We start from the raw sequence: 23175 nt of genomic DNA on the forward strand, positions 1-23175 counted from the left end.
AGTGACTCCCCTGCAGGTGGGGAGTCGGGGGATCGAACTGGGATCCTTATACCAGTCCTTATATTTTGTACCACATGTGCTTAACGTGCTGCGCTACCACCTGACTCCCAATTTTAATTTATTTTTTAAGAGAAAGAGATCTAGAGCAAGGGGCCAGGCTTAAGCGCACACATTACCATGCACAAAGACCCAGGTTCGAGCCCTTGGTCCCCACTTGCAGGGAGAAAGCTTCACAAATGGTGGCTTCACAGGTGTCTCTCTGTCTTTCTCCCTATCTTCTCCTCCCCTCTCAGTTTCTCTCTGTTTTTACCCAATAATAAATAAGTAATATTAAAGAGAGAGAGATATCCAGAGTACTGTTCAGCTATGGCACATGGCAATACTGAGGACTAAACCTGGGTCCACATGCGTGCAAATCCTGTGCTCTGAGTTGCTAAGCTCTGCTTCCCACCATGTGCGTTTAACCCGCTGCTCTACCGCCTGACTCCCCATGTGCTAAGCTCTGTTCCTGAATCTGATAATGCATTTTCTAAAGAGAAATATTTGGAGACTTATGTTCCCCTATATGTGCAGAAATTTAAGGGGAAAATAGTATGTGTTAAACAATAAAACAAGTGGGAGCCATGCGGTGGTGCACCTGGCTAAGCACACATGATATGAAGCCCAAGGACCAGCATAAGGATCCTGGTTCAAACTCCCCATCTGCAGGGAGGACAATTCACGAGTGTGAAGCATGTCTGCAAGTGTCTATCTTTATTTCCTTCTCTATCTCCCCTTCCTCTCCCAATTTCTCTCTGTCCTATCCAGTAAAATGGAAAAAATGGCCATAAGGAACAGTAAGTAGATTCATAGTGCTGAGAAAGAAGGAAGGAAGGAAGGAAGGATGGAAGGAAGGAAGGAAAGAAAGAAAGAAAGAAAGAAAGAAAGAAAGAAAGAAAGAAAGAAAGAGGATTTAAACTACATTCTATACTTTGAATGTCCTCTTTTTTTTTTTGGTCCTATATATATGTATAATCCTTGTATGGGTCCTTGCACTCTGTACTATGTGCACTTAATTAACCAGGTGCACTACCACCCGGCCCCCAAAGAAATTTTGTATTTAATTTTTTAAAATTTATATATAAAACCAAAGACTGTGAGATTGTTCACCCAGTAGAGCACATACTTTACTATGTGCAAGGATCTGGGTCCAAGTTCCTGCTACCACATGGGCGCACTATCCAAAGGGAAGCTTCAACAGAGCCAGAGCAATTGTTTGGCGTCTCTCTCCTCTCTGTTTCTCCCCTTTTATCTGGAAAAAAAAAAAGTCTGCTGGAAACAGTGGGAAGAATCATGCAGAAACCTCTAACAAAAGCCCTGGCAGCCAAAAAATAAAATAAAATAAGAAATATGTGTCTATGTGGTCCGGGAGATGGCGCAGTGATAAAGCTTTGGACTCTCAAGCATGAGGTCCTGAATTCGATGCCTGGTAGCACATATGCCAGAGTGATGTCTGGTTCTTTCTCTCTCCTTCTGTCTTTCTCATAAATAAATAAAATCTTTTTTTAAAAAAGAAAGAAATATGTATCTATATGTAAAACTAAAGCCACCTGTTTATCAGTATTTATAAACAATAATAGGGCCTAGACGAGTTATTTGTAGTTAATGTTTGAACGTGGTAGACACATGAATCTTTGATAATAAATAGCACTCTTTAAATGGAAACATTCCTATATTATACATTTTAATTTTGCCTTTTCTCCTCTGCCCATATTTAGGCTGTGGCTTCAAGTTGCTGGTCAGTTCTGAAACAAAAAAGGCAACAGGTGAAGGTAAAATTCATTATGTTTTGAACTTCTTAGTAATCTGAGTTTCCTGTCAAAGACTCATCTGACTCAGTTCTCAGTGAAAGGTGACAGTTGATAAGGATGCCCTCTCAAGCTAGAAGAATGACTTAGTGACACGACAGTGACTTCTTTTTAAATTCTTTCCCTTCTGCTCAACTTTCTGTGTAGTGCAATATTGTAAGTATTGAGGCATACATGAGATTCCTATTAAGTAGAAGAGAGTTTTATACTGGAAACAGCTCTGAAGTGCTTTTTAAAAAATTTTATTAGTGATTAGATATTGATTTACAAAATTATGAGGTAACAGGGGTATAATTCCACGCCTTTCCCACCACCAGAGTTCTGTGTCCCTATTTCCTCCATTGGGAACTGCAGTAGTTCTTCCAAGGTCACAGATACGGGTTGACTCTTATTTCTGTAACTATCTATTCTTATATATATTTGCACATTTTTTTAAAAATATATTTCTTTATTGGGGAATTAATGTTTTTCATTCAACAGTAAATATAATAGATATTTGCACAATTTTTTTCTGTGGTTCTGCTTTCTCTTTCTCAGTCACACCTCCACCTATTGCTACTTCCAAGATATCTTTAATTTTTTTTTTTCCTCCAGGGTTATTGCTGGGCTCGGTGCCGGTACCATGAATCCACCGCTCCTGGAGGCCATTTTCCCCCCTTTTTGTTGCCCTTGTTGTTGTAGCCTCGTTGTGGTTATTATGATTGCCATGTTGATGTTGTTTGTTGTTGGATAGGACAGAGAGAAATGGAGAGAGGAGGGAAAGACAGAGAGGGGGAAAGAAAGATAGACACCTGCAGACCTGCTTCACCGCCTGTGAAGCGACTCCCTTGCAGTTGGGGGGTTGCACCACATGCGCTTAACCCACTGTGCCACTGCCCAACCCCCTGATAGCTTTAATTTTTTTTACCCTCTTCTTTCTTTGGGTCCTGATGGAATTGGAGTTCAGAGTCCTCTGGTCATCTGCCTCTAACATTTCTTCTCCTTCTGGGGGTCTGAACCAAAATTCTTTATGAGGTACAGAAGGTGGGATCCTAAAAATTATCCTAAGGAGGGAGTCCTGCGGTAGTACAGCGGCTTAAGCGCACGTGTTGTGATGCGCAAGGACCTGTGCTAAGGATTCCGGTTCGAGCCCCCGGCTCCCCACCAGCAGGAAAGTCGCTTCACAAGCGGTGAAGCAGGTCTGCAGGTGTCTATCTTTCTTTCCCCCTCTCTGTCTTCCTCTCCTCTCTCCATTTCTCTCTGTCCTAACAACGACGACATCAATAACAACAACAATAATTACAACAATAAAAAAAGGGCAACAAAAGGGAATAAATTTTTTTAAAATGATCCTAAGGAATAACATAGCTTTCTTGTTGTTGTTTGGTTATAGCACTGATATGCTTCTATTTTTATGAGGTGAAGTATCTTTAAGAAATAATATTTCTTTTCTTTTTTTAGTATATTTATTTATTTTCCCTTTTGTTGCCCTTAAAAAATTTTTTTTTATATTTATTTATTTTCTCTTTTGTTGCCCTTTTTATTGTTGTTGTAGTTATTATTGTTGTTGTTGTCGTCATTGTTGGATAGGACAGAGAGAAATGGAGAGAGGAGGGAAAGACAGAGGGGGAGACAAAGACACCTGGCAGACCTGCTTCACCGCCTGTGAAGCGACTCCCCTGCAGGTGGGGAGTCAGGGGCTCAAACGCTGGTCCTTGTGTCCTTGTGCTTTGCACCACCTGTGCTGAACCCGCTGCGCTACCGCCCAACTCCCGCCCTTGTTTTTATTGTTGTTGTTGTTATTGATGTTGTCGTTGTTGGGTAGGACAGAGAGAAATGGAGAAAGGAGGGGAAGACAGAGAGGGGGAGAGAAAGACAGACACTTGCAGTCCTGCTTCACCTCCTGTGAAGCTACTTCCCCACAGGTGGGGAGCTGGGGGCTGGAGCCGGGATCCTTACGCAGATCCTTGCACTTAACCACTGTGCTACTGCCCGACTCCCTTTTATTTTTTAAAATGTTTTTTTCTCTTTTTCTTTGCCATTTTTCCCTGTTGTTGCCCTTGTGTTTATCATTGTTGTTATTGCTGTCATTGTTGGATAGGACAGAGAGAAATCGAGATAGGAGGGGAAGGCAGAGAGGGAGAAAGATAAGACACCTGCAGACCTGCTTCACCGCTTGTGAAGCGACCCCCCTGCAAGTGGGTAGCCAGGGGCTCCAACCGGAATCCTTATGCCGGTCCTTGTGCCTTGTGCCATGTGCACTCAACCCGCTGCGCTACCACCCGGCCCCAGAAATATTATTTCTCCATGTTTCAAGCTTATTGGCTAGGATATGAAATCCACGTAACACCTTCTATGACTTCAGAAGTTCCAACTTAGTTTGTTAGCTTTCTTATTTATTTATTTATTTATTCCCTCTTGTTGCCCTTGTTTTATTGTTCTAATTATTATTGTTGGTTGTTATTGATGTTGTCGTTGTTAGATAGGACAGAGAGAAATGGAGGGAGGAGGGGAAGACAGAGAGGAGGAGAGAAAGACAGACACCTGCAGACCTGCTTCATCCTTGTAAAACAACTTCCCTGCAGGTGGGGAGCTGAGGGCTGCAACCGGGATCCTTAACCCTGTCCTTGCACTTTGTGCCACATGCGCTTAATCCGTTGCACTACTGCCAGACTTCCTCTTATTTTTTATCAGAGCCCTGCTCAGTTCTGGCTTATGGTGATTGAACCTGGGACTTTGTAGAATCAGGCATGAAAGTCTTTTTGCATAATCAACATACTATCTCCCTTGCCCCTTTGTTGACTTACTATAAGCAGCTCATCATTGACTTTCAGTGTTTGCTCAAACAGAGCTGGTCATATGATGGGTAGCTATTTCACTGTCACTGTTAGAGAAGGTAAAAATAATTTGGTTTTCCTTTGCTTTCCAACAGATTCCAGATGGATTTTTTGCCCACTTTTATGCCATTTGTGAACATATTAGCCCTGTTCTAGCTTGGGGATTTCTGGGCCCTAGAAATTCTCTGTATGACTTGTGTTGCTTCTTTAAGGTATGTTCAATCATTGAATTATATCTTTTCTCTGAACTGAAATGCAGATAAATTTTCTATTGTCTTTCTGGTTTTGTGTAAGAATGATACTTAAAAGTAAAATGAGCCAAATTCAATGCTGAAATGTTACTAGAACATGATTTTTTAGATTTGGTGTTTCATCCTGGAGTAGAATCAACTTCACTCACCAGTTCCTTCTGTATTAGGTACTATGTTCTTTTTTTTTTTTTTTTTCCTACTTTAATTATTTTTTATTGGGGGAGAGGTAATGGTTTACAGGAAATACAATTGTTGGTACATGTGTAAAATTTCTCAGCTTTCTGTAACATACAATCACCTACAGGCTAGGTCCTCCTCTACCATCATGCACCAGGACCTGAAACCACCTCCCACCCAACCCACCCCCAGAGTCTTTCACTTTGGTGCAGTACACCAAACCTGCTCTGTGTTTCCCCTTCTGTTCTTATTTCTCCACTTTTATGAATGAGATCATCCTATATTCATCCTTTTCTTTTAGTTTATCTCACTTAACATGATTCCTTCAAGCTCCATCCAAGATGAAGTGAAGAAGGTGAATTAATTATTCTTAAAAGTGGAGTAGTATGTCATTGTGTGTATATACCACAACTTTTGTTTTGAAATTTTACTTATTTATTAATGAGGAACATAGGAGAAGAGAAAAAGAGCCAGACATCCCTCTGGTACATGTGCTGCCAGGGATTGAACTCAGGACCTCATGCTTGAGAGTTCAATGCTTTTTTCCACTGCGCCACCTCCCGGACCACTATACCACAACTTTCTTAGCCATTTATCTGTTGCTAGACACCTAGGCTGCTTCCAGATTTTATTTTTACAAATTGTGCTGCTATGAACACAGATATACACAAATTATTTTTTTGGATGGATGTATCTAACTCCTTAGAATATATCCCCAGAAGAGGAATTGCAGGGCCATAGGGTAGGTCCATTTCTAACCTTCTGAGAGTTCTCCAGACTAGTCTCCCCAGGGGTTGGACCAATTATATTCCCACTATCAGTGCAGGAATGGTCCTCTGTCCCCTACAACCTCTCTAGCATTCATTGTTAGTATTCTTCCTGATGTATGACATTCTCTTTTTTTTCTTTTTTCTTTTTCTTTTTCCTCCGGTTATTGCTGGGCTCGGTGCCTGCACCATGAATACACTGCTCCTGGAGGCCATTTTTTCCCCTTTTTGTTGCCCTTGGTGTAGCCTCGTTGTGGTTATTATTGTTGCCATTGTTGATGTTGTTCGTTGTTTGATAGGACAGAGAGAAATGGAGAGAGGAGGGGAAGACAGAGAGGGGGAAAGAAAGATACACACCTGCAGACATGCTTCACCGCCTATGAGGTGACTCCGCTGCAGGTGGGGAGCCAGGAGCTTGAACCCGGATCCTTACACCGGTCCTTGGTCCTTGCGCTTTGCGCCACATGCGCTTAACCCACTGCACCACCGCCCGACCCCCGATGTATGACATTCTCACAGGGGTGAAGTGGCATCGCATTGTTGTATTTATTTGCATTTATCTGACAATCAATGACTCATGTCTGTTGCCTTTGGGATTTCTTCTTTTTTATTATCTTTTATTTATTCACTGACTAGAGACAGCCAGAAATTGAGAGGAAGGGGGAGAAAGAGAGGGAGTGAGACAGAGAAACACCTGCCACACTGCTAAACCACTTGTAAAGCTTTCCCCCTGTAGGTGGGGTCCAGGGGCTTGAATCTGGGTTCTTGTACACTGTAACATGTGCACTCAACCCAGTGTGCCACCACATGGCCCCTTGGATCTCTTCTTTAATGAGAATATTCTGTTCATATCCTCTCCCCACTATTGGATAGGGTCATTTTGTTGTTGTTGTTGTTGTTGTTACTGAGTTTGGTGAATTCTTTATATATTTTGGCTATTAGCTTTTTGTTTGATGTCTGACATGTAAAGATCTCCCATTCTGTAAGGGGTCTCTTTGTTTGGGTGGTGGTTTCTCCTGTTGTGCAGAAGCTTTTCAATTTGATGTAGTCCTGTTGGTTTATTTTTGTTTTTGTGTTCCTTGTAATTGGGTTTGTATCCTTAAAGATGCCTATAAAATGTAAATAGAAAAGAGTTCTGCCAATATTTTCCTCTAAGAATTTGATAGTTTCTGGTCTAACATCCAATTCATTGATCCATTTGGTGTTGACTTGTGTGTATGATGAAATGTAGTGGTTCAGTTTCATTTTTCTCTGTGTTTCAATGCAATTTTCCCAACAGCATTTGTTGAAGAGACTTTCCTTTCTCCATTTAAGAATTTGGGCCCCCTTGTCAAAAATTAGCTATTCATGTATGTAGGAGTACTGTGTTCTTACATGGTTTGATAATGTTAGAATCAAATCATTTATAGACAGTATGTTGCTCATGCCTGGCACTTTTACAATTTATAAATCAAACAATATCTGTGTTTCATGCACTTGTAACAGTTTAGAAATAAGTCCTCATTCAAGGTAACATTCATTATAAAACCCCAGCTGTGAGACATACTTAGGGAGCATCACGACTGCCACCTCTCCAGATTCAAAGGAGGTCTCGAAACTTTACATCAGGCTCAACCTGACGCTGTTGACTGGCTATGGAAGAAGGGCAAACGCTAGAAGAAGAAGAAGGGAGCATCAAGCTGTATCCCACCAGTTTGGACGCACATTTACCATACACAAGAACACAGATTCAAGCCCCTTCCTCCCCACCCATGGGGAGGAAGCTTCATAACTGTAGAGCAGTGCTGGAGGTGTCTCTTTCACTTTTCCTCTCTCCTTCCCTATTTCTGTCTCTATGAAAAAAAGAAAAGGAAAAAAAGAAAAGGAAAAAAAAATGGCTGCCCAGAATAGTGGAGTTGTAGTGCAGGTACCAGTGCCTTCGCAATAACCTCCTCATGCAATAAATAAATAAATAAATAAATAAATAAATAAATAAAAAAGAAAAAGTGGTATCCCAATGTCGGCATCTAAATTTGCCAAAATAAAGTTATAGCTCATTGCAAAATGATTTTGCCTAGCATAGTGCCAAGAAATGTCTTGCTATTTAATAGTTTTGAATTTAGGCTGAGTTTCAGGGAGCAAATTAAAGTAAACATAATCAAGTATGATTTTTAAAGTTTTTGCTATTTGAATGGTTGGCTACTTCACTAAATCCTCATTAAAATAACTTAAATTGTTTTATTTATGGGCTGTTAAAGCAGTGTGTATATAAGATTTAGGAAATGTTTATTTTACTCTCATTCAAAAATTCATTACTTCTTGACTGGTTTACTTGACCTCCCACATGTAAGGTATGTGCCTCCTAGGAAAAGATTGAACTAGAAATTCAGAATATAAGTAATGGATAAGCATTTGGATTCTGGGGCAAATCAGGCTTTGTACTTCTTTTCTTCATTTATAAAATGAGATAACATGATAGGTTGACTGTTAATGACCCTTCCAATTGTAAATCCCAGAAATGTGTGGAATGTATCTTCGTAGTGTTTCTTAATGTTTATTTCAGTGGCATAAAGTTAGATATTACTGGTTTTTATTCTTTGGGAGTACTTTTTCTCTCATCATGGTATGATAACCATTTTGAGACTTAACAGTATGCTGTTTGCTTTTTTTTCCCCCTCAAATAAGGTTATCACTGGCTCAGTACCTGCACAATAACCCACTGTTTGGCTTTTTTTATTTGTTTGTTTGTTTTTTACCAAAGCACTGCTTAGCTCTGGTTTATGGTGGTTCAGGGGATTGAAACTGGGACTTTGGAGCCTCAGGCATGACAGCTATTTGCATACCATTATGCTGTCTACCCCTGCCCATAATCCACAGCTTTTCATAGCCATTTCTTTTTCTTTCTTTTCTCATAGAGAAGACAGAAAAATAGTGGGGGAGAGAGGGAAGAAGAGAAAAAGACAGACACCTGAGCACTGCTTCACCATTCATTGAAGCTTCCCCCTCTGCAGTTGGGGGCAGGGAGCTTGAACCCAGGTCCTTGTGCATAGTAATGCACGTGCTTTATTGGATGTGCCACTGCCTGGCCTCCTACAACTTGCTTAAAATAAGTCAGCATGGTGACTTGGGAAGCATGGAGGGGGTGGTACAGTGGATGGAGCGTTGGAATCTTTTTAAAAAAATATTTATTTCCTTTTTGTTGCCCTTGTTTTTATTGTTGTCCTTATTATTGCTGTTGTTATTGATGTCGTTTTTAGGACAGAGAGAAATGGAGAGAGGAGGGGAAGACAAGAGAGGGGGAGAGATAGACACCTGCAGACCTCCTTCACTGCCTGTGAAGCGGGAGCCGGGGGCTTGAACCCTGATCCTCACGCCAGTCCTTGCGCTTTGCATCACCTGCGCTTAACCCGCTACGCTACCGCCTGACTCCCGAAGCGTTGGACTCTTAAGCATGAGGCCCTGAATTCAGTTCCTGGCATCGCATATGCCAGAGTGATAGTCTGGTTCTCTTTCCTCTCCCCTCTCTCTTAAATAAATAAATCCTTTAAAAATGACTCCACATGGGAGTCCAGCGGTAGCGCAGCGGGTTAAGTGCAGGTGGCGCGAAGTGCAAGGATCAGCGTTAAGGATTCCGGTTCTAGCCCCCAGCTCCCCACCTGCAGGGGTCGCTTTTTACAAGTAACTATATCTTAGATACTGACAGGAGCAATTGATTCTGTATTACCTAATGTGGTCGGTAACTTAGTATTTGAAAAAAAAAAAAGTTGGTTTTAGAAATGTTTTAACAATTTAACCTCAGTGTTAAAATTCAATCAGTTTACAAATTTGAAACATTAAGTACTTAGACTAAATTAATATATACTCAGAACTGAAATCTAGACAATTAAAGAACTTTGAGACATTCAATTATTTTTCCCCATGACATATTGAGGAGTGATTTATATGATTATAAGTTAATAGAAGTATAGTTTAACATTGTTCCCACCACCAAAGGTCTTTGTCCCTACCTCCACCCTCAGGGTCCTTCTTTTTTTTTTTTTAATATTTATTTATTTACTTATTCCCTTTTGTTGCCCTAGTTGTTTTATTGTTGTAGTTATTATTATTGTTGTCGTCATTGTTGGATAGGACAGAGAGAAATGGAGAGAGGAGGGGAAGACAGAGAAGGGGAGAGAAAGACAGACACCTGCAGACCTGCTTCACTGCCTGTGAATCGACTCCCCTGCAGTTGGGGAGCCGGGGGCTCGAACCCGGATCCTTATGCCGGTCCTTGCACTTTGCGAAGGTCCTTCTTTAATAAGAGATGCAGTTAGCATTGGAACTCTAGCCTTCTGACTTTTCTCTCAGTACTAGTTATAGTAGTAACTATTTAGACTTACACAATTTTGGTCTAGTGACTGTCAATTTTCCTTTGTTCATTTTCCAGAACCAAGTTCTTTTCTTCCTTAAAGACATTTTTGACTTTGAGAAGGTGCGCTATTCCAGCATAGAGACGTTAGCTGAAGACCTCATGCAGTTACTCATCCGCCGCACTGAACTCTTAATGGCCTATCTTGGAGCTGATTCTCTGAGGCATACGAGCAGTTGCATAAGTAGTCATGGTCATGTTGTGCCCAGCAGCCTGTTGGAAGCCAAAGTACTGTAAGTACTGTGAGAATCATGTACGATAAGTGTGCTATGAAATATTTTAGGGTAGCTATTGATTTTGTACGTATATTACAAAATCAACAGGCTTCGTGTATAAGAGACTCAGGAAGGGGGGAAAATATAGTGAACAATGAGTGATGTGCGGTGCTTACACAGAAGTTCTGTCACGGAGTCATGTAGAGTATACAAAGTGACTTTCTACATAGGGAATAACTGGAGTCGTGAAATGGGCATTTTATAGAGTTCACCAAGTTGTCTAAAAGCTGTCAGAAATATCCAATACCATTTGCAAGAGCTCTGACATAAAAACAGCTTGTGCACCTAGAAAATATTTACTTCAGCCAAAACCTTGATGACCCACATGCACAAGAATAGATTGCTACTGGTGTCACCAAACTTAACTTTGCCTGAAAATTAATTATAAAGTGATTTGCTTAATCAAGTCTAGGCAGTAGTGGTGTTTTATATATACTGCTTACTTTGTTGCTTGTGAACTTGTTTATGTATTTGAAGTAAAAAATTGTATGTTGATAGTGTTATGAAACATATAAGTGAATTGACACTGAGAAGTTTACAAGTTACAAGTTTACATGAGACTTACCAGTTTCCAAAATATAGTACTGTTGGCCCCTATAAGTTATAACAGAGACATTAACAACATTTCTTTTATCTTTTTTTATAGAATAGAATATTTCCCTTTGAATAAATATTTCTTTTAAAATAATATTATTGACTATAGTAGACAATTAATTTTTCTCTTAAGTAGTTTTGAGACTCTCCCAACATCTAAAGTTATTAATTTTGGTATAGTAAAACCATTTTCCCTTTTTTCTTCTGCAAAGCTAAACTTTTAGTTATCCTACAGAGAACTCAGAACGTCGAAAGTTTGGTATATGATGAAAACATTTTTTAAATATTCATAGTTTGAATTACTGCAAGGTTTCACTTATCTTTTTGTTGCCACTGGAGATTTACTGCTCCAGGCTGACTTTCAAATAGAAAGAGAGACAGAGAGCAAAAGACATCATAACACCAAAGCTTCCTCCAGTGTAATGGGGGCTGGACTCAGCTGGACATAGGTATGCATGGCAAAGCAAGCACACCATCTAGGTGAGCTATTTTGCCAGCCTAGCAAGGTTTTAAAGTTTTTTCTTTTTCTCCTGGATGTGGAACAAAATATTTTTAAAGTTATCAAAGTACATCTCCTCCCCTTTGTGATAACTGTATGAGCTCATGTGATTAAGGTCCTACAGAGTATAGTAGGTAGCTTCAGAGTTGTATTAAGTTGATGTCTAAATTGAATGTCCTTTTTTTGGAATGGCTGACTCAGTATACTGAAGATTGGGTTTACTGGTTTTGCTCCTAAAGTGGATTGTATTCACTTTAGGAGTGAATTATGCAGAAGGATATAAAATATATTTTTTAAAAATATACTTTTAGAGTAAAGTGCCTAGTTTCTGATTAATGACTAGAACATGAAAAATTGAGGGGAGCATAATCTTTTGAGGTTTTTAACTTATGCATGTGCCACATTTATGAAATAATTACAAAGAGTGAGATTCAGAATCTCTATGCTGTTTGTATGTACTGTGTCCTACAATGTGTAGGTCATAGAATTAAAGAATACGAAATTTTGCTCTAACAGTTTCTGAATATATATTTCCTTGAATTTTTGCATATATTCTTTAGACATCTTTTTTATTAATGTTGGTTTACAAGATTGTGTTTTAGGGGTACAATTTCATACCTCTTACTGCATGTATCCTACATATTATCTTAATTTGTTTGTTATTCATGATTTTTATTATTGATGAAGGAATAGTATTAAAAACATCATTGCTTAAAAAAGTTCACTTTATAATTTTTCATCATTTAATATCTTGTTTTAGCAGCATCTTGTTGAGCTACCATTGGCCCTGAGTGATTCACATACATATACACATATGACACACACATTTCCTTTAATGTGTAGCCAAGATAGTCATTGCTTATATTAATTATTTGTTTGGGACTCAATGTCTATGTTGTGATTTTATAAATAAATTTATAAGTAAACTTAATTACTTTTTATTTGAGGAAAATAGCGTTTGAGCTATATTTTTGAAGAATTGCACTATTTGATAAAGCTGCTACTATGTAAAATAATTCTGGGGATGTATTTCATCAGTTAATAAGAATGGTTTTCCAGAAGGTTTTTGGTTTTTTTCTTTTCTCTCTTTCATACATCACCTTAAGGAAAGGAAAACAAAACAAACAAACAAACAAACAAACAAAAACAGTTGCCCATATGCAGGAAGTTTGCTTGTCAAATTCAGTACGTGCATTTGATTCATTCTCTAGCCAATTCAGTAACTAACTTTAGCATGATACTTCATTTGTGGCCTCTAGAGAGATGAATGACCAAATAGAATAGAAATAGAATTTCAGGGCAGTAAGTATAAGAAAAAACTCTGTTTTAAAGAAAGAAACTTGACCTTTTTAAAGGAAACATCATTTTCTTTTTTTTCTTAAAGGAAACATTTCTTTAAAATGTTTCTGGCTCCTTTTCTGAGCCATGACATCATTTCCCCAGACAATAACTTGGATCCACTGGCATATCAGATTTCAGGCTTAGGGGCAAAAAGAAAAGGGGGGGGAACTAGTATAGCCACAGGCCCTTTGGAATTTAACTAAAATATGCCTACTAGCTATCTACAAAATGGAGGATGCTCCAACTCTTCATCTGTACCATTCCAGCCCTTAGGTCCATGATTGGTCAACAATTTGTTTGGCTTTGTATGTTAACTCTCTTGTCAACCACCAAGTTCCAGACACTAGCATGATGCCAACCAGACTTCCCTGGACAGACAACCCCACCAATGTGTCCTGGAGCTCTGCTTCCCCAGAGCCCTTCCCCACTAGGGAAAGAGAGAGACAGGCTAGGAGTATGGATTGACCTGTCAATGCCCATGTTCAGCAGGGAAGCAATTACAGAAGCCAGACCTTCCACCTTCTGCACCCCATAATGACCTTGAGTCCCTACTCCCAAAGGGTTAAAGAATAGGAAAGCTATCAGGGGAGGGGATGGAATACAGAGTTCTGGTGGTGGGAATTGTACGAAGCTGTACCCCTCTTATCCTGTGTTTTAGTCAATGTTTCCTTTTTATAAATAAATTTTTTTTAATTAAAAAAATGTTTCTGGCTAGAGAAAGTTGCCTTCTATTTTCTCTTTCTTTCATTCATTATTTCTTTCTTTCTCTCATTCTTTCTTTCTTTCTTTTCTACCAGAGAACTTCTCAGCTCTAATTTATGGTGGTACAGGGGATGGAAGCTGGGATTCTGGAGCCTCAGGCATGAGTCTCTTTGCAGAATCATTATATTTACCCCTGTCCTCTAATATTTTTTCTTATACTCTACATTCCATAATTCTTTAACCTTCCACTTCTCCTTTAAGAGTACTTAAGACATATGTACCAATTTAAAATTCACTTAGAAATTTTATTCAGCAATGAAGGCGATGCTATAAAAAATATATAGATGCATGCACACCTGTGTGTGTTTGTGTGTGTGTTAATCAGGGTTTTAACCTTTTAAACCTAGACTGTATGTCTAAGTCGTGTAGAGTGTTGTAGGATAAAACCATATATATATATATATATATATATATATATATGCATATTTACATATATGTAAGGATATAGTCATATATATGTGGATACACATGCATACTCAGTTCAAGATAAAATTATATGTAAGCCTTTTAGGATACGACCTTGATTAACACTCATGGTAGTACTATCAGAAAGTTGCCGTGTAAGTCCTATCATTCTGTCCCTAAGTAAACTATAAGATGGCCTTGAATTAGTCCTAAGAAAATGACTTTTTCTCCTGTTTTCTGGAAAAAGGAGAAGGAAAAGGACGAGGAGTAGAAGTAGAAGTAGTAGAGGGAAGGATAATATGTTCAGGTGATTTTATATTTATTGATTAAAATTTTCTAATCATTTTACTGGGGGATTAATGGCCTACACTACAATGTTGACATGGATATGATTTTTAAAAATTTTTACTTTAGCCAGAGCACTGCTCATTTCTAATTTATGGTGGTACCAGGATTGAACCTGGGACCTTGGAGCCTCAGGAATGAAAGTCTTTTGTGTAATTACTTTGCTATCTCCCAGCTCTGTTCAACTAAAAAAAATAATTATCCTTTAAAATTGACAGTTTGTTTATATGTCAAAACAAGATTATCTTTTTAGAAAGAAGTCTTTTTTTTCCCCTCAGTTGAACAGAGCACTGCTCAGCTCTAGTTTATGGTAGTACCAGGATTGAACTTGGGACCTTGGAGCCTCAGGAATAATCAGAAAGTCTTTTGCATAACTATTATACTGTTTCCCAGCTCTTACTGATTTTTTTTTTTCCTATTCTGGTCTCTCTATCTTTTTGCTCAACTAAAAAATTTATTGCTTCTTTAAAACTGACTGTTTATATGTCAAAATGAAATTAACTTTTTGGAAATAAGTCACATACACTTCTCTCTTTTTTCTCTTCTTTTTTTTCTCTCTTTTTCTTTCCCTCCTTTCTTCCTTTCTTCTCAGTTGAAAAGAGCAGTGCTCAGCTCTAGTTTCTGGTGGTATGGTGGTACCAGGTACTGAACCTGGGACCTTGAGCCTCGGGCATAAAAGTCTGTTTGACAAATTGTTGCACTAGCTCCCCAACCTACAAAGCCACATTTTTTCATACTGTTATAGTCTGGTCCAAGGAGGATTCTCTATAAAGTAGTGTTCTTTATTTGCATCTATTTGCTATGATTCTATTCATTTGTTGAATTAACTGAACTTATGAAAATATTTAAGATTTTTTTCTTGCCTTAAGATATAATATTTTCTACTTAAGTGATCACCTAGTGATTGTTTGCATTATAGAAGTTTTTATTTATCATTCCTTGACACTTTTGAAGTAGGAACGTCAAAGTAACATTTAACTTCTCTGTGACCTTTCATAATCAGAAATTTTATATTTTGTTCATAAATAATTAGCTTTTATCTTAATGTGAACATCTATTAGGAAATTACTTGTAATATATTTTTCAAAGTAGTTATATGAATTAGACTGAACAAAATTGGGGGCTGGGGTTTGTTTGGATTAATCAAGTTTATAAATATCTCTGTGTTACTTAAGAATTTACATGTATAATCTGTGATTAATGGAAACAAGGACACTCTGTTTCTAATTATTATGTTACCGCTTTTGCTTAGTTTGAGAACAATCATGTATTAGATTTACTTCAGTAAATGTGTCTATTTCCTGAATGTAATAACTGCACTTAACTAATGTAAAACACTACAGTAGCAGAAAGAAAAAATTGTGCTGACTGGCTAGCCAAAATAAACACTGTAACATGGATGTATTTCTAGTCCTGCCAAATAAAAAAGGTGATGATACATTTCAGTGATGTATTGAATATTTTATATAGTAATGTCTATATGCTTGCAAGGCTGCACATGTCTCATTAGACCCTACCCATGGGAACCGTTCCGTACAGTCTCAATAAGACCATATATTCAGTTATAGAGAATACATTCAACTGCAGAAGCATTGAAATCAAGTATAAAGGTATGGCTTTTCCATATATATGCATAAGAAAGAGAAACAGGGGGCTGGACAGTAGTGCACCCAGTTAAGTGCACATAGCATTATGTGCAAGAATCCACACTAGGACCTGGGTGGAGCCCCGATCCCCACAGGTAGCGGGAACACTTCGGAGAGGTGAAGCAGGACTGCAGGTATCTATCTATGTATCTTTCTCTTTCTCCTTCTCCACCCCCTCCCCAATTTCTCTTTGTCCTATTGAATGAAAAAAGAAAGAAAGAAAAATGGCCACTAGGAGTGGTGGATTCATAGCACCCAGCCCCAGCGATAACCCTGGAGGCCAAAAGAAGAAAAACAGTTTTTGTGATGAATAAAGTCAAAGTACTCTTTTGTTGTTGTTGTTAATGAGAGAGGGAGAGGAAACTGGGACATCACTCTGGCACATGGGATGCTGGAAATCAATTCAGGACCTCAGGCTTCAGAGTCCAAAGCTTAATCCTTACTGAGTGAATCTAGATTAGATTTTCTCAGAAAATACAGAAACGATTTTTCTTTTTGCAAACATAATGCTATTTTGAAATACCAGTGTAGTCTTGTCATATTAAAACTGTGCAGTGTAGGGAGTCAGATGGTATCGCAATGGGCTAAGTGCACATGGGGCAAAGCGCAAGGACCGGCATTAGGATCCCGGTTTGAGCCCCCAGCTCCCCACTTGCAGGGGAGTCGCTTCACAGGCGGTGAAGCAGGACTGCAGGTGTCTATCTTTCTTTGCCCCTCTCTGTCTTCCCCTCCTCTCTCCATTTCTCCCTGTCCTATCCAACAATGATGACAACAATAATAATAACTTCTTCTAGCGTTTGCCCTTCTTCCGTAGCCAGTCAACAGCGTCAGGTTGAGCCTGATGTCAAGTTTCGAGACCTCCTTTGAATCTGGAGAGGTGGCAGTCGTTGACTATGTGGGTCATAGTCTGTCTGTAGCCGCAGGGGCAGTTCGGGTCGTCTCTGGCTCCCCAGCGATGGAACATAGCGGCGCACCGGCCATGGCCTGTTCGATAGCGATTGAGGAGGGCCCAATCATAACGTGCTAGGTCAAAGCCGGGTTGACGCTTGCAGGGGTCTGTGATCAGGTGTTTGTTCTTTACCTCAGCTGACTGCCAACTCTGTTTTCCTTGAGTCTGGAACAGAGAAGTTCAGTGTAGGCGTTAGGAGACCAGATTGGGTGACGGAGACGTCAAGCGTTGGACAGGGTGGGCGAAGATATCTGTGTATATTGACAGGTCTGGTTGAGCGTAGACGTGGGAAATGAACTTAGATGATGCCGCATCCCAACGAATATCTGGCGGGGCGATGTTGCTAAGAACTGGCAGCCATGGAACCGGGGTGGAACGGATGGTTCCAGAAATTATCCTCATGGAGGAATATAATTTGGAATCGACCAAGCGGACATGGGGGCTACGGAACCATACTGGGGCACAGTATTCTGCAGTGGAATAGCATAATGCCAGAGATGATGATCGTAGTGTGGAAGTGCTCACGCCCCATGAGGAGCTGGCCAGTCTTGCAATGATGTGATTCCTTGCGCCCACCTTTGCTGCAGTTTTTATGAGATGTTCGTGAAATGACAGGGTGCGATCGAGAGTAACGCCAAGATAGACTGGCTGGGCTTCATGCCGGATTCTCGTATCGCCAAGCTGCACATTAAGCTCACGCGAGGCCGAGGCATGGTGTAGATGGAAAACAGATGATAATAATAACTATAACAATAAAACAACAAGGGCAACAAAAGGGAATAAATTTTTTTTTAAAGTGTGCAGTGTAAAAAGAAAAGAAAAGAATGTGTGCAGTGTTAGAAATTAAGAGACTCTGGCATATTATGTTGTACAGAGTGCTGGGATCTCTTTTGCTCACTCTACCTGTCTATCTAAAAAAAGATTATGTGATTAGCACTACCATCAAATGCACCACTTCACCATCGAAGGAGCTTCCCTGGTGTAATCCATTGTGCTTCCAAACAGTGCTGAGGCGCAAACCCAAGGGCTTCATGTATGCTAATGCACTAACTCCATCAGGTGAACTTTCTCCTGGTATGTATAAGTATATTTATTTTTTAATCAGAGCACTGCACAGTTCTGGCTTTTGGTGGTGTGGGGGATTGAGCCAGGGACTTTGGAGCCTCAGGCATGAAAGTCTCTTTGCATAACCATTATGCTATTTCCCACATCTTCATCCCCTATAATTTCTTCTTCTTCTTCTAGCGTTTGCCCTTCTTCCATAGCCAGTCAACAGGTCAGGTTGAAAGTTGTCAGGAGCTGCTTGTTGCTGGCTTTGAAAGTGACTGGGATCCTTGTGGATTCAGTCGGCTAGGAAGGATCGTCAGTTTCCCCAATGAATGGGTACTCACGGGATGCACCACGAGAAGGTCGATCCAATGCATCCCATATAATTTCATAATAATCTATTTTAAACTATTAAATAAACTGAAGAATATTATGTAATAAGTAAGTCATACATACATACAAGTAAACATACAGGAGTCAGATCTTTTCAGATAGAGAATTGGAAATGGAATGAGATGCTAGATTAGAGTGGAGCTCAGAAGAGCAGAAGCCAAGATGCCTGTCGCCCTCCTGGGGATCTATCCTAAGGAACCAAATATGCCCATGCAAAAAGATTTATGTATACCTATATTTATAGCAGCACAATTTGTAATAGCCAAAATCTTGAAGCCACCCAGGTGTCCAACAACAGATGAATGGCTGAGGAAGTTGTGGTCTATATACACAATGGAATACTACTCAGCTATTAAAAACGGTGAATTCACCTTCTTCACCCCATCTTGGATGGATCTGGAAGGAGTCATATTAAGTGAGATAAGTCAGAAACAGAAGGATGAATATGGGATGATCTCACTCATAGACAGAGTTGAGAAACAAGATCAGAAGGGAAACGAAGTTGGTGTATTACACCAAAGTACAGACTGGGGTGGGGGGGAGGGTTTAGGTCCTGAAACATGATGGCAGAGGAGGACCTAGTGGGGTTTGTATTGTTATGTGGAAAACTGGGAAATGTTATACATGTATAAACTATAGTATTTTACTGTCAACTGTAAACCATTAGTCCCCCAGTAAAGAAATTAAAAAAAAAGCTAAATCAGCATTTAAAAATCTCATCTACTGTTTTGTCATCTGCCATATTTTGCTATCTTATGCCATCCTCATTGACCTGCTTCCTGAACTTAATGTTTGTACTTTAAACAGATCTTTGAAGTTTTTAAAAATTTTAAAAAATATTTATTCCCTTTTGTTGCCCTTGTTATTTTATGGTTGTAGTTATTATTGTTATTAATGTCATCATTGTTGGATAGGACAGAGAAAAATGGAGAGAGGAGGGGAAGACAGAGGGGGAGAGAAAGATAGACACCTGCAGACCTGCTTCACCGCCTGTGAAGCGACTCCCCTGCAGGTAGAGAGCCGGGGACTCGAACCGGGACCCTTAAGCCGGTCCTTACTCTTTGCGCCATGTGCACTTAACCTGCTGCACTACCGCCTGACTCCCTGAAGTTTTATAAATGTTTAAAATACTTCTTTGCAAGCATCTCAGTATCCTATTATGATTCTATTTGTAGGCCATTGCAGGGAATCTTTATAAACTCTCTGGTTTATCTACTGTCCTTTTTACTGCCCTAATGCTGTTTCTGACTTATACTTTTTATTTTGTGTTCCTTCCTATACCCTGTATTCTGTAATATTTTACCTGCCACTTCGCCTTTAATCTCTTTCTCTCCTTATGCTGTTGACATCTTTGATCAGGCTACACAGCCCTTTTGTCTGCTGAGGTCTTTTTCCCCCCCTGACATCTGAACTGTGAAAGCTGTTAAGTAACTATCATTTTGACAGAGAAGAACTGAAGTCTATCTAGTACAGGGAAAAGAAAAAAAAAACCACCTTTCTTCTATAGTACTTTTTATCTTTTACTTAAAAGCCTCAGCAAAGCAACGGGTACATCAAATATCAATGTACCTCAATATTTTGCTCTTAGCTGCCTGTTATGTGTGTCACAAGAGCCTTTCATGAAATACATTTATATATAGGAAATTTCAGAATTTTGAAAAATTTTTGTGTTTGAAATAATACTTGAATATGGAGAAGCACTCTGGCTATTGTATTGTATTACTTCCAGAGCTTTGCTAAATTTTTTTTTTGCCTCCAGGGTTATTGCTGGGGCTCGGTGCCTGCACTATGAATTCACTGCTCCTGGAGACTATTTTTCCCATTTTGTTGCCCTTGTTGTGCTTGTTGTAGTTGTTATTGTTGTCATAGCTGTTGTTGGATAGGACAGAGAGAAATGGAGAGAGGGGGGAGAGAAAGATTCACCGCCTGTGAGTGACTCCCCTGCAGGTGGGGAGCTGGGGGCTCAAACTGGGATCCTTATTCCGGTCCTGTGCTTAACCTGCTACGCTACTGCCCAACTCCCACTTTGTTATTTTTTAACTTTAATAATATTATGAGAGAATAGGCCTAGAAATATTAAAGAGAACGAAGTGCTCAATGTGGTACAAGATCATAACTTAACTTGCTTTTGTCATCGCCAGGGATTCACCACTTTGGGTTGACTTTTTCAGATGGAAATCGAGAAATGAGGGTGCCAGGTGGTGGTGCTTCTAGTTGAGTGCACATGTTACAATGCATAAGGACTCAAGCCTCTAATTCCCACTTGCAAGGGGGGGAGATTTGCAAGCAGTGAAGCAGTGCTGCAGGTATCTCTGTCTATCTCTCCCTTTCCTCTTGATTTCACTCTATCCAGTAAATAAATAAAATTAAAAAAAATTAAATCCAAAAAGCATACAGAAAAAGGGAGGAGAAAAGCAAAGGGAAAGACTGAGGAGACAGCATAATGGTTATGCAAAATAACTTCCAGTCTTTGATGCCTGAGGCACCAAGTGTCCCAGGTTCAATCCCCAGCTCCACCATAAAACAGAGCTGAGGAGTGCTCTGGAAACAACAAAAATCTCAGACTCATAAGAAGTTCTGAACAGGGAGTTGGGCTGTAGCGCAGCAAGTTAAGCACAGGTATCTATCTTTCTCTCCCCATCTCTGTCTTCCCCTCCTCTCTCCATTTCTCTCTATCCTTTCCAACAATGGTGACATCAATAACAACAACAACTACAAAAATAAAACAACAAGGGCGACAAAAGGGAATAAATAAATATTTTTTTTAAAGTTCTGAACAAAATGGTTTCCATGCCTGAGACTCTGAGCTCCCAGGTTCAATCCCCCATAACACCATAAACCAGAACTGAGTGGTGCTCTGATTTAAAAAAAAAAAAAAAAAAATCATTGTGGAATGGTGAGCCTCAGTGATAAAAGGAAGGAAGGAAGGAAGGAAGAAAGAAAGAAAAGAAGGGAGGAAGGAAGGCAGGCAGGAAGGGAGGAAGGCTAGATGAATGGAAGGAAATACCACAGCACCAAAGCTTCCTATAGTGGAGGCTGGGCTCAAACCTATGTTACCTTCATAGCAAAACAGACATGCTATCCAAGTCCCACTATGACAATTTATTATTTATTTATTTATTTATTTATTTTACCTCCAGGGTTATTGCTGGGACTCTGTGCCTGCACCACGAATCCAGACCTCCCTCCTACATAAAATGGATCCAACATAAAATGGATGCTTGCACAAAATCATGAATACTTGAAGGATCATCATTTTGGGTCATCTCATTGATTAGATACTATACTAAGGAAATCATAGTTAAACATAGAGAATGAACACATTTTCATCTTAAATGAGTATGTGTACATTCTCTGACCAATCTTTTTTCATAGTCAAGGCCTTTACTTGAAGTTTGGGCCTACTCTACTTTATTAAAGGACAGTTCAAAAGCACCTGGGATTCCCCATTGCCCTTACTTCAAAGAAAACAAAACTTACATGAAAGTAATGTGTTATATTTCCCTAGATATTTATAAGTTGCTCCCAATCCTTTACATTTTTCTTCTCTACACGTAGCTTGATGACAATTTTTGTAAAGTACTTGCGATGAACTGAAGCCGGCCAAGGCAGTGGTGCTGAGGGGGAAAGGGATGAGTTAGTTCAACTATCACTATTTGTATTACAGTAAGTTTAAGTAGATGGGTTACTTGTTTATTTATTTATTGGAATAAGAGAGAGAAAGAATCAGAATATTATTCTGGCATATGTGTTGCCAGGGTTGAAACTCAGGACTTCATGCTTGAAGGTACAATACTTTATCCACTATGCCATCTTCTGGGCCGCTAAGTAATTGTTTAAATTACCAACCTAACCCAAAGGTGAATAGTTTGTTTATTATTTTATTTTGCCTCCAAGGTTATCGCTGGGCCTCAGTGTCTGCACTATAAATACACTGCTCCTGGAGGCCATTTTTTATTGAATAGGACAGAGAGAAATTGAGAGAGGAGGAGAAGATAGAGAGGGGGAGAAAAAGATAGACACATGTAGTCCTGCTTCACAGCTTGTGAAGCGACTCCCTGCAGGTAGGGAAGCGGGGGCTCGAACCTGGATCCTTGCACTGGCCTTGTGTTTTTTACTATGTGTGCTACTGCCCGGCCCCCAATAGTTTGCATCTCTAAAAAGAATTTCAGTCCTGAGTAATTAGTATATGGGAGTAAGGTAGAGAAGGAAGTGTAGTTAAGAGCCTAAGATCCTATCAACATCCTTGAAAAGAAAATCTGATCACCACTGTCTGCCCAGAGCTGAATGTTGGAAGTGGTTGCCTCCTAGTTTATCTGTGTGGATGCCAGTTGAATTTTTAAAAATTTTCTTTGCAGGACCCAGGTTTGAGTGCAGACCCCACCAAATTAGAGGAAGTGCTTATACTGTGGTCTCTTTCACTTTTGCTCTGTCCCTAATAATAATAGCTTCTCTTTCTCCTCCTCCTCTTCCTCCTCCTTTTCCCCCCATACAATGGATAATAGAAGAGCTGCTATACCACTAAAGTGTATACCCCCTCCCCATAAGCACTTCAAGTTTTATTTTATTTATTTCCTTTTGTTGCCCTTGTTTTTTATTGATGTAGTTATTATTGATATTGTCGTGTTGGATAGGACAGAGAGAATTGGAGAGAGGAGGGGAAGACAGAGAGGG

General features: G+C 39.6%; 1 protein-coding gene across 6 annotated transcripts in view; it reads left to right on the forward strand.

The window, feature by feature from the left end:
* The window catches only part of MIGA1 (mitoguardin 1), a 100054-nt gene extending 78059 nt beyond the window's left edge, over positions 1-21995 (forward strand). For 5 of the 6 annotated variants that reach the window (XM_016192989.2, XM_060202197.1, XM_060202196.1 and 2 more), the window contains 3 exons: positions 1758-1811; positions 4759-4875; positions 10264-12738. In XM_016192989.2, the coding sequence (XP_016048475.1) occupies positions 1758-1811; positions 4759-4875; positions 10264-10482 (390 nt within the window). In that variant the 3' untranslated portion in view covers positions 10483-12738. Of the gene's footprint in view, positions 1-1757; positions 1812-4758; positions 4876-10263; positions 12739-21641 lie in introns of those variants that run through there. The other variant, XM_060202198.1, reaches the window with a different exon arrangement.
* Positions 21996-23175: the final 1180 nt, after the last annotated feature.

The sequence above is a fragment of the Erinaceus europaeus genome, chromosome 11 (assembly GCF_950295315.1).
Source record: "Erinaceus europaeus chromosome 11, mEriEur2.1, whole genome shotgun sequence".
NCBI lineage: Eukaryota > Metazoa > Chordata > Mammalia > Eulipotyphla > Erinaceidae > Erinaceus > Erinaceus europaeus.